Source organism: Pterocles gutturalis, unplaced genomic scaffold (genome assembly GCF_000699245.1).
Source record: "Pterocles gutturalis isolate BGI_N339 unplaced genomic scaffold, ASM69924v1 scaffold11186, whole genome shotgun sequence".
Taxonomy (NCBI): Eukaryota; Metazoa; Chordata; class Aves; order Pterocliformes; family Pteroclidae; genus Pterocles; species Pterocles gutturalis.
The window spans coordinates 12,067-27,331 of record NW_010097868.1 but is presented as its reverse complement, the minus strand read 5'-3'; the positions used below and the strand labels follow the sequence as shown (position 1 = coordinate 27,331).

The 15,265-nt window shown below is 49.7% G+C and overlaps 1 protein-coding gene across 1 annotated transcript in view; it reads right to left on the bottom strand.

Moving 5' to 3' along the window:
• Positions 1 to 1,079: 1,079 nt before the first annotated feature.
• CREB3L1 (cAMP responsive element binding protein 3-like 1) overlaps positions 1,080 to 15,265 on the bottom strand; it is a 19,579-nt gene continuing 5,393 nt past the window's right edge. The window contains exons 3-11 of the mRNA XM_010086865.1: positions 14,137 to 14,215; positions 13,026 to 13,186; positions 11,900 to 12,049; positions 11,063 to 11,121; positions 9,098 to 9,166; positions 6,474 to 6,573; positions 2,321 to 2,447; positions 1,797 to 2,043; positions 1,080 to 1,394 (exon numbers count right to left, since the gene is read on the bottom strand). Coding sequence (XP_010085167.1) covers positions 1,358 to 1,394; positions 1,797 to 2,043; positions 2,321 to 2,447; positions 6,474 to 6,573; positions 9,098 to 9,166; positions 11,063 to 11,121; positions 11,900 to 12,049; positions 13,026 to 13,186; positions 14,137 to 14,215 — 1,029 coding nt within the window. The 3' untranslated portion in view covers positions 1,080 to 1,357. The remainder of the gene's footprint in view (positions 1,395 to 1,796; positions 2,044 to 2,320; positions 2,448 to 6,473; positions 6,574 to 9,097; positions 9,167 to 11,062; positions 11,122 to 11,899; positions 12,050 to 13,025; positions 13,187 to 14,136; positions 14,216 to 15,265) is intronic.

Here is a 15,265-nt window from a genome sequence, read left to right as displayed (position 1 = left end):
GGAGCGAGGAGAAACTTGTGCCTTTCAGCAGGGCTCTTGCCAGGGAGGAAGAAGGGTCAGAAATGGGTGTTTGGGTGCTAAAGAGGATGGCATAGGCTTGAGATGAGGTCATGTCAGCACCAAACCTGGCAAGTCTGGCCTGAAGGGTGGGATGGCAAGAGTTCGCTACCTTTGGTGACAGCACTTAGAAGGAAGAGGTCTAAAAGAGTCTTTGGTGACCCTGGCCAATTTCAACATGCCACCACTTTCCTGACCGACGTACCTGTCACCAGGAACGCCAGTATGTCCTCAGTGGCTTTCACAATATTGCTGTGCACACGGAGGGTATGAGGGGAACAATGGCTCTCTGACAGCCCTCCAATGGGCTGTGGGGGTCTCCTTGGTGGTTTCTAGAAAGACCCCATTTGGCATGAAGTGGAATTGGGGATGGAGAGCTGGGATGGGGATCAGGTTATGGGAGCGGGTTTCTTTCACCCGCTCTCAAAGTGGGAGGCCTGCAGGATGGAAACTGAGAAGGCCACTGACTGGGTTAGCACTGCACTGTAGGGCCCAAGCTGGGAACAGAAAGGGAAATACCACCCCTGCCAAAGCAAAGGCGCTGAGGTTGGGGAGAAGTGGGTTGTGGAGGAAAGTGTTCTCTGTTTCAGAGTTCTGGTTGCCCAGAAGCTGCTGGCTATTTTTTACAGTAGTTTATCTGTCTGGGATCTGTCTCCCCCACTCGTTTGCGTGCAGATCTTTGCAGATAGTTGGTGTGGAAGTTATGTAGGCATGTCCATCAAGAGAAAACTAGAGCAAGGAAGAACTAGGTTTTCTCTCGACGGAAGCAGAAGTATACTAACAGATGGAGGGGAAGGAATGAGCTCAAACTCGTCAGAGCCATCTCTCCAGCACCAGCATCACCCACTCCTAAGCCCCCCAGGCAGGACAGTAAATCCAGCACTCTCTCTCTCTCTCCTTCAGGTGCATCTGATGTAGCCAAGGGGTACATGCCTGGGGACTGCCCCCTTGGTCTGGAGGCTTTGGGGAGTGAGCTGAATAGTTTGGGGACTTCCCCTGATCTACCTCCACTCCAAGGTGAGCCCACACCCATAGGGTAGTGCTCATTTAAGCAGGAGGTAAGGCCAGGAGAAGAGGGTGTCTCAGGGCTTTGCCAGACATTTATTGCTGGTTCTGGTAGTCCTGCGACTCCCCCCAGAGAGATCAGTACTAACAGGGGCGTGGGGAAGGGGAGGAGCTGAACCCAAGGCCAGTTTAGGAGTGTCTGAATGCAGCATCCTTTCCCGCCAAGTCCCCTCAGTTGCTTGGTGAGGAGGGAGTCCTGCAATCAGACAGATGAGGCCTTGAGGTCCAGCAGCTGCTACAAGTATTCAGCTGTCTCACTGGAGCTTGTCTCCCTGAGGAAAAGAAAAAGACAAGGCATCAGTCAAGGTTCATTGCAGCCTCCTATGCAAATTCACCTCTCTGTGTGCCCACATGGTTTTCTCTGGCCAGGATGGAGCCTTCCCCCAGGGCACTGAATGACCAGCAAGCCTGGGACCACCTGAATCACCCAGTCCTCCTCAGCCCTATGCCAGTGGGAGACTGCTTTATGGAGTCCCAAATTTTTGCTCTAGAAAATAAACTTGGTCTTATGCTCCCTGCCAGCACTGGCCTCCTCTAGCCACTGCTCTTTAGCTAATCACCTGTCCCAGGCAGCTCAGCTCTCCTTAGCTTGCAGCAGAGGAGACATGCCTGCTGCTTACTCCCAGACACCATGCTGTGTTTTGGGGCTCGAAGGGTGGCCCCCACCTGCTTACCTCTCATGGAATTGCTCTTTGAGGTGGGCAAGAGTTGGGTCAGTTCGGTTCTGGTCAGAACCCTCCAGCCGGGATTTGCTCAGATATTTGGCCGTCTCATGTGTCCTGGCTGGATGAGGCCTTCCATCCTCAGACTGCCCTTTTTCGGCCTCCCACCCCTCAGGATGGTCCATGGCTAGGAAGGAGCTATAGCTCTCTTCTAAGGAGCCGGCACCCTCATCGTAGAAAAGGAGGCTCCGTGACTGAACTGGAAAAAACGAGAGCATTGGTTAACAATGAGGACAAGGTCTCTCACAATGGGTGTGGGTCATGGTGGGACAATGGCTAGCGGAGAACGAAAACAGGCCCAACAAGGCGCTATTATCAGAGTTTGTATCACTGTCAGGCCAGGAATCTCCCCTCGCCAGAGCCACAGCATATGGGGTAGGCACTGAGGGGAGGACGCTACCCCTGAACCAGGAGTGTTGGGAGAAGAGATGGAAATAGTTTGACAAGATGAAAGGAAGGAACCACATTAGACTCACTCTTACTAGTTGTGTAAATGTCTGGTGCTGGTGCTGGTGTTGCTTTCACTGTCTGTGACGCTGAGGAGAACTCAGGGAGACAGGGCATCAGGGATCCCAGGATCAGAACGAAGCAGAGCGCCAGCACCTGGAGAGGAGATCAGGACAAAGTTAGTGCCACTAGCCATGAGGAAACACCCACCGGCAGCACACAAACACGAAGCTGTGTAGAACATGTGGTCAGGCTGACAACTGGGTCACTGCGGTCCCCCAGGAGGGAAAGGGCTTGCTCTGATAATCTCAGCTGCAAATCTGAGAAGGGAAGTCAGAAGCTTCCTCATTGCTTTATTTGAAGTATTTCTGGTTCAATGGTGAACATTTGCCCATCCAGTTAATGTGAGATGGTGGAAGGCATAGCTGGGGAACATGCTGAGAAAGGGGGAGACCCAACAGAAGGGATGAACTCTGCCTTGACCAAAGGGAACCTGCCCATTGGCTCAGGAGGAGCTGTAGCATGCTGTAAGAAAACAAGCTCACTGTGAGAAATCTGTGAGGTATCACAGCACATAGCAAAGTGTGAGGTACTTGAAATGACAGCAGAACTGCAGCCACCTAATACCCGATAGCAAGGACAGAGAGTCCAAGGAAAGGGTTAAATTCATGCTTGACATGCAGGTATGCAGGACCATGTGTCCCTGCCTTCTGCTGTCAGGCAGACTACTCAGAGCTACTGGTCTCTGATAAAAGGAGAAAGGCATATATAAAAGCTCCCTGGAAATACTCCTCTGGTAGGTCTGCACCTGTCTGTAAATTCTGCCCTAACAGTACAGCTTCAGAGTGAGATGCCAGTGCTGATCATATATAGAGTTTAGGGAACTACCAGTACAGAGCATGAGGGGACACATGGGAAATGATACAGAGACAAATCCTTACTACCTGAATACCCATGTGCCGTGGGTGGTATATAACAAGCTGCCACCAGCTCAGTGCTCAGACTGAGCACGTCAAAGAGGCAATGCATCTGTTGGTGATTTCTACTGCCTCTGTATAAACCAGCTAAATTTGGCCTGTGGGGACACCTGTGGGAACAGCTAGTAATTGCCTGACTGCTCTTCAGAATAGCCACCTATTTCAGAATAGCTGTGCCTAAGTAATGTACAGAAGCTGGTACATCAATGTAATTTTGACCACCAGTGGATTCCAGGAGAGGTGATCAAATAATGGCACGGGGATACTATGCTATGTAAAAAGGGATTTTAATTGTCCAGGATCTTCATGGCTGATTTTAAAGGAAATTAAATGTGGACAGCATAGATGCTGTCTAAGCACATCACAGGCACACAAGGCATTTAGAACCCTTATTTCATAAAAACAGGGGAAAAAAAATTCTGAATCGATAATGCTTGGAATGATCACAGCCAAACACACAACTTCCAGAAAGGGGAGCCAGCCCTGTGAAGCCAGTTCTCCTCTTCCAAAACAAAAAGGTTTTATGGGCTGGGAAAGAACAGTATACTTAACATCTTGCTTTAACAGAGCTTTCAACTGCAGCTTTGCAAGCGTTGGTTTCACACTATTTTGTTTCAGGCTAACTCTGATGCTCTGATTCCATTCCAGTTCGAACTCTGTAACTCTTCATAACACTAACTTGGTTTGACTCTGAGTACCATTTGTCTCACAGCTTTTGACCATCTCACCATCTGGGCCTCTTAAAAAGTGAGTGAAACTAAGCTAGAGGAAACTACTGCAAAACCAGTTGGAAAGGTGGAGGCAGAATTAATCAAAAGAAGACATTCTGAGAGCGTAGTTATCGAATGGTTCACTATCAAATTGGGAGGAAGTAGCAGATGGAGTAGCAGAGAGATCCGTTACAGATCTGTCAAGATTCAACATTTTAAAGCTTGACTTGGATGATGGACTGTATCAAATCTGCAGATGGGAGAGACTACAGGTAGACTGGCTTTTGGTCAGGATTCAAATTCAGAATGATCTCGACCATGGAAAGAAGTGGTCCAAGGGAACAGCAGGCAGATCAATACAGACAAATGCCAAGACCCGCTGAGACCTGGGAGGTGGCAGGACTGATTAACAGAGGAAACAGGTTGGCGACTATGTGGACAGGCAGATGCTCTACAGAAGAGGATCTGGGAGTTAAAATGAAGCACAACGTGGGCACAAGTCAGTGTCACTTTGCAAAGGGCAAATCTCAGCCCAGGCAGTATGAACAGGCTTGCTGGCTGTCTGTCTGTCTCTGTACCAGCCTTCAGGTGGAACACCCGTGTCCAGCTTTGGGCCCCGTACTTCCAAAAAGATGTGGGGCAATCAGAGAAAGTCTGGAATGGAGCTCTGAGAAGAAGCAGTGATTCAGTAACTCAGCCTACAAAGGAAAGCTGAAGAAATCATGGTGATTTAGCAGAGCAGACTGAAGCTCAAAACCAATAGTTTTCAAATATGTAAAATGCAGCTGCACAAAGGGAGGGTAAACTGATCTTGCTTACAGTGGGCAGAAGAAGTTGTAATAGGCTTAAGCTGTTGCAAGGAAGATGGAGATGAGATAGCAGGAAAGCTTTATCTAGGAAAGATAACAAAGCAAGAGAATGGTTTCCTTGAGGAGACTGAGGACTGCTCATCACTGGAGGCCTTCAAGAACTGGCTCAGGAATGACACAAGGCTAAAAAAGAAGGGTACTCTGTTCCACTCCCATGCTGCAAGGCATGATGATTCTACGTATCTGTTGTGATAAGAAGTGCTGTATTTGAAAATGGAAAATGGGAACTCGGAGGCCTACGAGAGGAACTGGCCAAAGGCAGAAAACAAACTACGAATTCTTGAAATGCTTCAAAGCTGGGAAGCCTGAGAATGTTGGTGTGTGGGCTGGGATGCCATGGAACAAAGAGAGCAGCAAGGAGAGATAAGACCTTGTTGGGAAGCTAAATTAGGTGTTTTATCAGCTTATAGCACAGGGGATGTCTGGAAGGCACCTTTCCTGGACTTGCTCATTTCAGGTGGTAGCGATGAAGGATTGCTAGAGCCAGGGGTGCTCTGATGAGCTGCTGCATTAAGGAGCAATGAGTCACTGGGACCAGCTGGGTCACACCCGAAAATGTCGAAAGAACTCGGGAATGAAGGCACACAGCAGACAAAAGAAAAGACAGTCAGTCATTGAAATCTGGGCTGACACAGGGGCAGCAAAGAGTAGCAAAAGTCTGATCAGATTTTGAAAGGAGAAAGTGCTGGAAATTACAGAGCAGGGGCTCTGGAATCAAGGAAACTGATTGAACCAAGAGCGAAAAACAATCCCGCAGGACACCGAGGGTGCTGAGAAAGTGGCGCAAGCACCTCACCATCTGTATTTCATGACTGTTAACAGTACAGAAGTGATAACTAGATATAGATAACTAACTTTGACAAATTTGTCTCAAGCAGCTACTACAACAATCTTGCAAAGGCATCACAGGGTTGAAGGTTATGTTTTTATTATGGATCAGAAACTTTCCCCCTGGCAAAAAAATGAGAAAATGAGATGAAGAATAAGCAATTGACTCTATTTATGGCCACACACTGGCAAGACCCAAAGCTCCACAGTGAAGCCAATAACGCTTAACCATGATTCTCCACCATGAGAAGTGAGAAGCAAACAGAAATTCCTAAAAACCAACAGACAACCCTGAATCATTTTGGTTACTCAAAGGGCAAACAAAGAGAATTCCAGCTGGATTTAATCAAGCCTGGTGTGCTTGCCTATAGCAAGAACAGATGCCATTTCTTGCTGAGAAGCACAAGGTAATGCCCACTGGGAGGAATTCTTAACTGTTCGCCTGCCCTGCTGAGTTAAACATTAAGCATTACCAACTCAGCAAAAGAAAATTCTAACCATTATGATGGAAGCTCATTGAAGACTTTTGCTGAATGTCCAATAGCTAATGAAAGGCAAACAAAGTGCTGTTTTGCCCAAAGACAGTGAAAATGTGGGAATTATTCTAACCCTGTTGCATGCAAAACTGACACTACGGAAGTATGTATGACAGGGCTCAGTTCTGGTGACTCTAACACAAAAGGAGAGCAGATGTAACTGGTAACACAGCCAGGCAGTGGGGAAGAGGGCAGAGACAGGCAATCGACAAAGCTGTCTGGGAAGCATGGACAATAAGGAAGATGGAAATAAAGCTCATACCATTAGGCAGGTCCCAGTCTGTGTGGAAGCCATTTTGTAAGGTCTGGAGACTTTCCCAGCTACCAGAGCCTGCAGCTTCTGTAACTGCTGGAGCAGAGTCCTAGGATAGCAAACAACCCAAATCACAACTTGTTAAGCAAGTAATAGCCAGTAAGTGATGCAAGAATACCTCTACCCCTTTCATATTTTACCTTGATTTTCCCTTATTGTGAAAACAGATATCTCCCCCTTGCTGTATCTTGCCCAAGCTCTCTGACCAAACAGGCTTGAGAAGCACGAAACGGAAAAGGGTGAGTTTGAGATGTAAAGTGTGCCAAACTGTGAGAGGTATGGCCTCAAAGTGCCATTACGCTGTGGTAACCCCCTGCAGCACCTTCCCTCAGTCTCCTCACTGGTAGATCCACCACAACCTTCACTGCCACTGCCCACCATTATGAATGTCCCACTCATTTAGGAGTCCTGGGTGCCTCAAAGCCCAGCCAGTCATCTCCCAAAGCAATGGAGAGGTGGGCTACCATGAAAACCAAGCTCTGGGATGGGGGCTGAACTTTGTAGTCAGGTCAAACATTGAGCACTGGCCCCCCTGCTCCCACTTCACTCAGAGATGCATCCTCTGCAGCTTGTCCTGTGCCACAAACCGTATGGTGGAGGGGGAAACAAAAACCAGTTTTGATCCCTTCCAGCTTCTTCAGTCTTGGCAAACTCTGCGGAGGGATGTGGGCAAAGCCAAATCCTGAGTTCAGCAATTAATTCATTCTCCGGCTGCCCTGGCTGGAACACGTGCTAAGGTCTCTCTGCCCCATTTAACTGAACACGGGCATCAGCACACAAACACACAACAGTGGTGGGTGTGTTACTAAGAGCCACCAAACCCTTCACTGGGCTGGTGAAGAAGTCTGCGATGAGGGAGACTACAGAGCACATGGTTCCCAAGGGCTACAAATTACTGAAATGCAGACTACCGAGTGTTTCCCCCTGCGAGCACTGACTGTTTTACACAACTATGTTTAGGCCCTTATAACATGCCAGGCCCTGGAGGCAGGAGATTTCAGGAGAATTCCAGCTTTACCTCTTTCCAAATCCTCTTCTTCTCCTTGTATATGTGGAGAGAAGAGCATCCCACTGGCAGTGCTCAAAAACTAAGCCCATTTAGAAAGAATACAATGTGTATTTTGAAAAAAAAAATTCTCCTGGATTTTAGGCCAACCTCCTGATTTTGCAGGGTGGGGCTCATGCTGTTTCAGCAGCAGGGGCTACCTGCACTCCTAGCAAGGCCGGGCAGCAGGCTGTGCCCAGGGGATGAGAGCAGCTGGGCAGCCATGCCTCTGGCAGATGGGAGGCTCTGGCCGCTCACACTCCTCAGCCAGACCATGTCCCGGCACCAGTGGCTGGCCTTGAAGCCAAGGCCACAGCACTTGTGTCATGGATGGGAGGAAGGAGTGCGGCAGAGCCTCAGGGAGTATTCCACAAGCTGTAGTGGCAGCACAGGGGTGGGGACGGGGACTGGCTCTCTGGCTTCTGTTTTCCTCTTCAGTTCAAGCGGGAGGTGACAGACATGGGGCTATGGAATAACAGAATGGTTTGGGTTGGAGGGGACCTTAAAGATCATCTAGTTACAACCCCCTGCCATGGGCAGGGACACCTTCCACTAGCCCAGGTTGCTCAAAGCCTCATCCACCCTGGCCTTGAACACCTCCAGGGATGGGGCATCCACAGCTTCTCTAGGCAACCTGTTCTGGGCAACCTATAGAAATTAGCTTCCCCCTCTCCAGCCCAGCCCTTGCTCACACCTATTGCACACAGTAAGAGGGAGCAGAGCTGGGCCTTCCTCCAGCTCCTGCTGCCCATCCCCACTGCAGGGGTGGGAGTCTTCATTATTTGCTTCCAAGGAAGCAAATTCCTCTGGTGATCAGTAGGCCAGCTCTGCTTACTAGGAGCACAAGTGCTCAGCAGATTCTTGGGTGAGGGAGCCAGGGGCCTGCTTTCAGGCTGTGGGAGCAGTTTGCTTCTTTCAGGTGAGCAGCAGCAGCTGGTGGGAGATCTTTCAGGCTTGCTTTGCAAAGGGGAGAGGGAGGGGCAGGACGGTACCACATGCACAGGGAGTTGCCCTGGATTTGGTGGGAGCTGGGATCTCTACCTTTATGAAAGGAATGGGCTTTCCCTGTATTCACCAAGTCTATTCACCACCTCTTTCTCAAGAGAAACCTGAAACAACCACACTATGCCCAGGGCCTTCTATTCCTCCAAAAAGCCCAAGAGCAGAAACAGTGGGTCTGACAGGCTGGTGTGAGGGGCCTCCCTCGATGCAGCTGCCCTAGAGACTGCCAGAGGCCTGGAGGGCAATAGGGTGAGCCCAACAGGATGCAGGAAGAAGGAGGAAGAGATGTGAGCAACGCGCCTTCCCTCCCTCTCCTCGCTGCAGCGCGGCCTGGCCATCCCAACACAAACATTCCAGGCTTGCTAACCAAACCCAGCTGCCTCACTGCTGCCAAAACCCAGCACCTTGCCAAGCAGCGCCTGTCCCGCCAGAAGCTGGGGGAGCCTGCCTTTCTCTTCTCGCTCCCCTGGCATCCCTTCCTGCCCACCCCACCCTACCTACAGAAGGTCAGGTGTAGCCCTCTTACCTGTTTGCATTTTCTAAGGTCTCCACTTTTTTCCAGAGTTCATTGTTTTCTGTTGTGTATGTCTCAACCCTGTGGGAATAAAACCCATGGCCAGTTAGCTACCAAGGCCAGTCAGGTAAAGAAAATGTAGTCCCTGCCTCTCTTGGGGTGTGGAGGCTCAGTGGCCTCATCCATCACCTGCAGATATGGTCCTGGAGCCAGATGTTCCTGGCCCATCCGGTAGCAGCCAGCCCCGATGGACCAGGGACAAGATTGCAGTTGAACAGTTATGTGTGACCGTTCCCAGTGGAGGCTTTCCAGAGGGCTGGGAAAGCCAGTTGCACCCGGTTACAGGCAGGTCAAGTCAGGACAGGTCTAAAGTTATGCAGGCACTTCCATAATTTCCAGTCCTTGCTAAGGAGTACCAAAAAGGAACAGGGGGACAAATTCATACCTTTCCTACTCTGAGTGACAACCTGCCCTGGCTGTGCTCCTTGCATGTGAAAACCAGGCCCTCCTGTGCGAATGCTGGGCCACCTCCGACTGCAGGCACTTGAGGGCAGCAGAGAACCTGCAGGCTCCCTCCCACCGCTTCGGAAGGGAAAGTGGTTAGGCTGCACTTGGGACAGGGAAGGCGAATGACTCCAGGCCCGGAGGAAGGCAGGCCAGGGACACAGCCCGATCCTGCGGGAGGTTTCCAGCACAGCCTCTGAACCAGGCGTTGCGTGTAAAAACTGGGCTTGCAGCAAATGTGTCAAACCGAATGGTGAAGGGCCCAAGTATGGGTTTTGACAAACCAGCTCTTACAGAAAGCCAAGTTGACCAAAGACTTGTTGCATTAAAAAAATTCACTGAATGCTGCTTTTGGTTCACATTTAAACCTGGCATTGTTTGAAAGCCATCTGTCACAGCAATGTGCTAGCGTAACAAACCGCTGAGTACGTACAGGCACCGCAGCCACATCTGGGGAAGAGGCCCCAGCACAGAAAGCCTTGGACCTGCCACTCGAGTGAGGCCAGCCAACTCCCCAGCCCCAGCTTGAAGAATCTGGGTGTCAGTGTGGGACACCGGCTGGAGGTGGTGTGCTCGGATGCGTGGACACACATATGCACACCAAGGTGCTGCTTATGGAAGGGCATGAGATCTTGAAGGTGCCTTCAGTCATCTGTATTTATTCAGCATTTCTGCCCACTTAGAGAAAATAAATAGCATCAGGGAGAAGAGTTAATTAAAGTTGGGTTTGGGTTTTTTTTTTTCCATTTTGTTGATCTCAGGTGGTATTAATAACAGGGAAGAAAATGGTATTTAAACAGAAGTGTGAATTTGCACCTGGTTCCCAGCAGTCTTCTTTGCCTGGGAATGCCCATCGGGGGCTGCTCATACAGAGGGGTTCACAGGATCAGGCCCTTAGGAGTTATTTTCCACCCTGTCAGTGTCATGTGATGTCACCTTAGGCTTATGCCTGCCATACATGCAGGACCTCAGGGTTGCAAGGAGAAAAACAAAGCTCATGCAGGGCACAGTGCAGGGGGAGGGAGTGTGGGGAATAACTGTAGTACCAGGTTTTTCTTTCTATCAAATGTCTGTGTGTCCACCCTCATGAGAAGAGTCATAGAAAAGCTGTGTTCAGCGCACTCAGAAGGCTTGCTGCTTATGGGACAGACAAAATAGAAGCAACTTCTAGTGGGGAAACATGACTCTTACCCCAAATCCCACCTTGTTGGCAGCCAAAATGGCCTGTGTTCTGCAGGGGACCAGCCAAACTAAGCAGTTGGAAACACAAGGTTTCTAGAGCAATCTTTATTCTCCAAGAGGATTTCTAGGAGGGAGTGGAGTAGGGGCAGGATCCCAAACCAAACTTCTGTGCAGCCAACCTTGCAAGGAATTGTACTCTTTGAGCAATTCACAGACAAAAGCACTAGAAAGGGGGGTTGCGCATGGATAGGGCTCCCTTTTCAAAGGTAAGACTGAGAAGAAGAAACTTACTTTTTCTCTAGACACTCCACATATTCCTTCTTCTTCCTGCGACTCTCCTGAGCAGAGATCTGTGAGAAGGGCAGCCATTAGAAAGGAGTCAGTATCATAAGCCTCTGGACATTTTTTGGTGGTTCCCTCATCTTGTCTGTTCCCTGCATATACAGAACCCTAAAGGTAAATTTGGAAGTTGCCTTCCAGTCTGCCATTCCTACTGGTCTCCAGGCCAAAACTGGGAGGGATGGATGCTGTAGGTATGCAGCCTTCTTTGACCTTCAGGCCACAAGCATCTGTTGCAGTATGTCTGACCCCCCGGCTGCTGAGAGCATCTTCAGGGTTTCTTTGAGCTGCTCTGACTCACACGGGTACGTGCTGTGGCCATCTGGGCAGTTTCTGCCCCACACCGCTTCTGAGTCACTGGGTGACTAATTCAGGGTCTCATAATTTCTCCCATGGGATGCTTTCTAATCACAGTCTAGTCTCGCAGGCTCTGCCTGGCTAATGAGCTCTGTGCATCACCCGTCCTACACTATGCAATGGCTCGTTTCCCTGCCCCAACAGCAAGGCTTGACCAGCCCTTAGCTTGTGGGCCCCATCCCAGGCCACGCACTCCCAGGAGCTGGGCTGGAAGCCACACTCCCAGATACAGCTGCATGCACAGTGCTCACACAGAGATGCCCATGCACCATTTCTGTGGGTTGGGAGGCTTGTGCCAGTGCACCAAAGGCAGGATCCCACCTTTTCCGAGCTGCACTGCAGCTGAGGAGGTGAGGGTAACTATAGCACTGGTCAGCTGAGAATGCTCTGGAATCGTGGGATCATGGTTACTTTTTTTTTGCAAATAGTCACCTTGTTCTTGATTTTTCTCCTGACCCTCTTCAGTGCTTTCTCCTCTGCTTTGGTGAGGGGCAGCTTGGTAGGAATGGGGTAGCCCTCAGCAATCAAGGTGCGTTTTTCCTCTTCAGTCAAGAGCAGTGGGCCAGAGGTCCCTTGTAACTTCTGAAATACACAGAAAGCAGCCGTCAGCATCAGCAAGAAGTTCTAGCCCAGCAATCCTCCTTAAAGCCTTGCAGAGCAGCTGGGGGCTCAGTACAAATAGGTGCAGGGCAGTGCTCTTTCTTGCTCTCAAGCTGATCCTGGGGGCACAGCTCAGCAGCTGACTTCCTCTTTTACTTGGGAGGGCATCTGCTCATTCATGGTGAGCCTGGCTACGCACTTGCACTGTGGGACAACACGAAAGAACTTTCGGGTGATGGTTAAAACACAGTCTGGTTATGGGAATTCTCAGTTATTCCTTTCTCTTCCATTAAACTCCTCAGAAAGTCCTTCAGTGCGCAGGCCACTTCCCAAAGGATGGGGTGAAAGACAGCACTTGCTAAAACAAGGTAGCTGGTGGTAGGCATTGTGCAAGACTCACTGCGCCTCTCCTCACTCCTGTGAGCACCATCCTGTCCCCACACTCCTGTGCTAGGACATCACATTGCCTTGCCAGAGAGTTTCAGCTCGGAGACCTTAACAAGGGCAAGATCATAGAATCATAGAATTGTAGAATAGTTTGAGTTGGAAGGGACCATGGAAGTCATCTAGTCTAACCCTTGCAATGAGCAGGGACATCTTCCACTAGATCAGGTTGCCCAGAGCCCCATCCAACCTGATCTTGAATGTTTCCAGGGACAGGTCATCTACCACCTCCCTGGGCAACTTGTTCCAGTGTTCCACTGCCCTAAGCATAAAGTATTTCTTTCTTATATCTAGTCTAAACCTCTCCTCATTTAGTTTAAAACCATTAGCCCTTGTCCTATTGCTACAGGCCCTGTTAAAAAGTTTATCCCCATCTTTCTTATAAGCCCCCTTTAGGTACTGAAAGGCCTCACTCAGGTCTCCTCGGATCCCCCACATAAACCCTGGAAAGCCTCCAAACCCCTCTGAGCACCAAGGAGCCCTGTGTCCCAGTGACATCCTGCTGCTGCCTTACATGCGGTGCTGTGAGGAGAGGTGAGGAGGAGATGGCAGTAGAAGAGCGAGCAGCAGGTCGGGCTGGGCTGGAGGGAGGCAGGGACCGGGGGCTCTGAGATCCATCGCTGTCACTGCCATGGCTACTGGGTGGAGTTGGAGGCATCTGCACCAGGTCATCTACTGAGAAATAAGGAGATGAAGTCAATGGCTGTCATGTCAGCCTGTTGCTACAGGCATAGGGCCCTGAGGAGCAACCAAAAAAGGCACTGCTGTAACACAGGACTGAAAGGAGAGGGCGATGAGTGTTACAAGATGGGGTGGGTCTGAGAACAAGGCTGGACTGAGTACTGCCCAAGACAGAGATGAGGCTGACTTCAAATGTGCTAAACTAGGAACAGCAGGAGTCAGAGAGCTGGCAGGGGCTTTGCCAAAACACTGAAGGTATTTACAAAGCAGTAAGGTACTCCAGTATCAACCAAAATGGAGTACAAAGCCCGTGATGTTTTGCTCCATAGCCTGTTCACAAGTACAGGAAGCTCTCTAAGAGAAGAGATCTTCCAAAAGCACCACAGGACTCACACATTTGCCAGCACACTTGATCCAAAGGGGTTCCAGTCACTCAGTTGGTTGCCAAGCACTTGAAAACTGTCCCCAGTTTTACTGGAGAGCCCTGGAGGCCTTAATGGAGGTGGTAATAAGCCTGAAGAATGTCTCTCCAGAGCAGTGGGAGTTCCTATAGTGCTTTCATTTGTGCATCGGCAGATTTTCAGATGCTTGGGTTTCTTTCAAATTAAACTGGATCCTGAATTTCCTGACTTTCAGATAGTTGTTTTTGGATAACACTACAGTCCCTCTGAGGATTTTAAAGACACTGTTGCATATTTCCAACTCTGAAGTAGCCTGTTTTGCCTGGGAGTCCCTGTCTGAACAATTTTGTGTGTGGCTACTGGTCCAGACACTGATCTGAGTTGGAACACTGCAACGCTCACTCCTCTATTGGTTTGTGCCCTAGTGCTACCTTGTCTGCATGGCTCTCCTCTCAGGTGTTGTCTTTCCTCCCTGTACAGTAATGATCTCTATCCGAGTATTACACAGGGATGTAAGTCGACCAGCAAATTCTATCTTCTTACCTGCCGGTACATTTAGAAACTGGTTCACCTCTTTGGGTTCAGCTTTGATCACAGGTGCTGGAGTCATTTCTATGGGAGTCTGTGGAAAAGAAGCAGAAAGAGCATGTGGGCACTGCCACCTCCCCTGCCCAGAGGGCTCCCACCAGTTCTGCTCCTAGCCACTGCTCCCCTGCTCTCTGTACTGCCCCATCTCACAGCTCTGCCCCAAAGCAGCCTCTCACCACACATAACAGAAACCAGGAGTCCAAACATAAGCCCCCTGAAGTCTCTGTCACTGGGCACACAGAATGTAAACACATGTTTGCAGAGGAAGAGTCAATGGCAGATGGATATGCTGCCAAGCAGTTCACTGAGCACCTCCAAAAGTGAGATTACTTTTATCCTTGGCAATTCTTCCCTTGCTAGACCCAGACAGTGCAATTTAAACCAACCTCTCTATTACCATGAGAAGTCCCTCTTTGATCTGCCTTCATTAGAAATGGGAGTATAGAAGTTGTACAGAAACAGAACCAGAACAAACCCCCTGTCCTGCTCACATGCTTTTCAGCAGGGCCACTGGGCAGCTGTTTCCAATTGGAAGGAACTGAGAGTTAAATAAAGAGTAGATTTATTCCCATCTGGGCTATGCTGCCCCTCAGCTCCCTGGCTCAACAGCCCCCAGCCCACCATAGGCTGGAGGAGTTTTTACACTAAACAGACACATTGCAAACTCCTCCAGATGGTAAACACAGCTGAGAGATCACCATGGTAGGGCTGCTGAGCACACACAGCAGAGCTTCGAGGGCACAGCAAGTTCAAGCTGTGTAAATAATGGAGGAAGTTTGTGCACAGTTTTGGCTGGAAGTACCCCTTTGTTTTAGATGGTCATTTAAGTGGGAAGATGCTCAGCATGAGTGAAAAAAGGAAGTGAACCCCTGAGATGCTCTGCTGTTATCTGATGAGCTGCTACAGAACAGCCAAGGTCTGTGTGAGACTGGTCAGACCTTCCCATCTAACACGGCTGGACTCAAGGCCAGCTGAACCGAGCCCCCAACTTACACCCACGTACCAGTGGCATAAGTGAGCCTTCTTCAGACAAACAGACTTCTTAAGAACTTAGATATGACCAAAAGACATGGCCCCTTGTTTC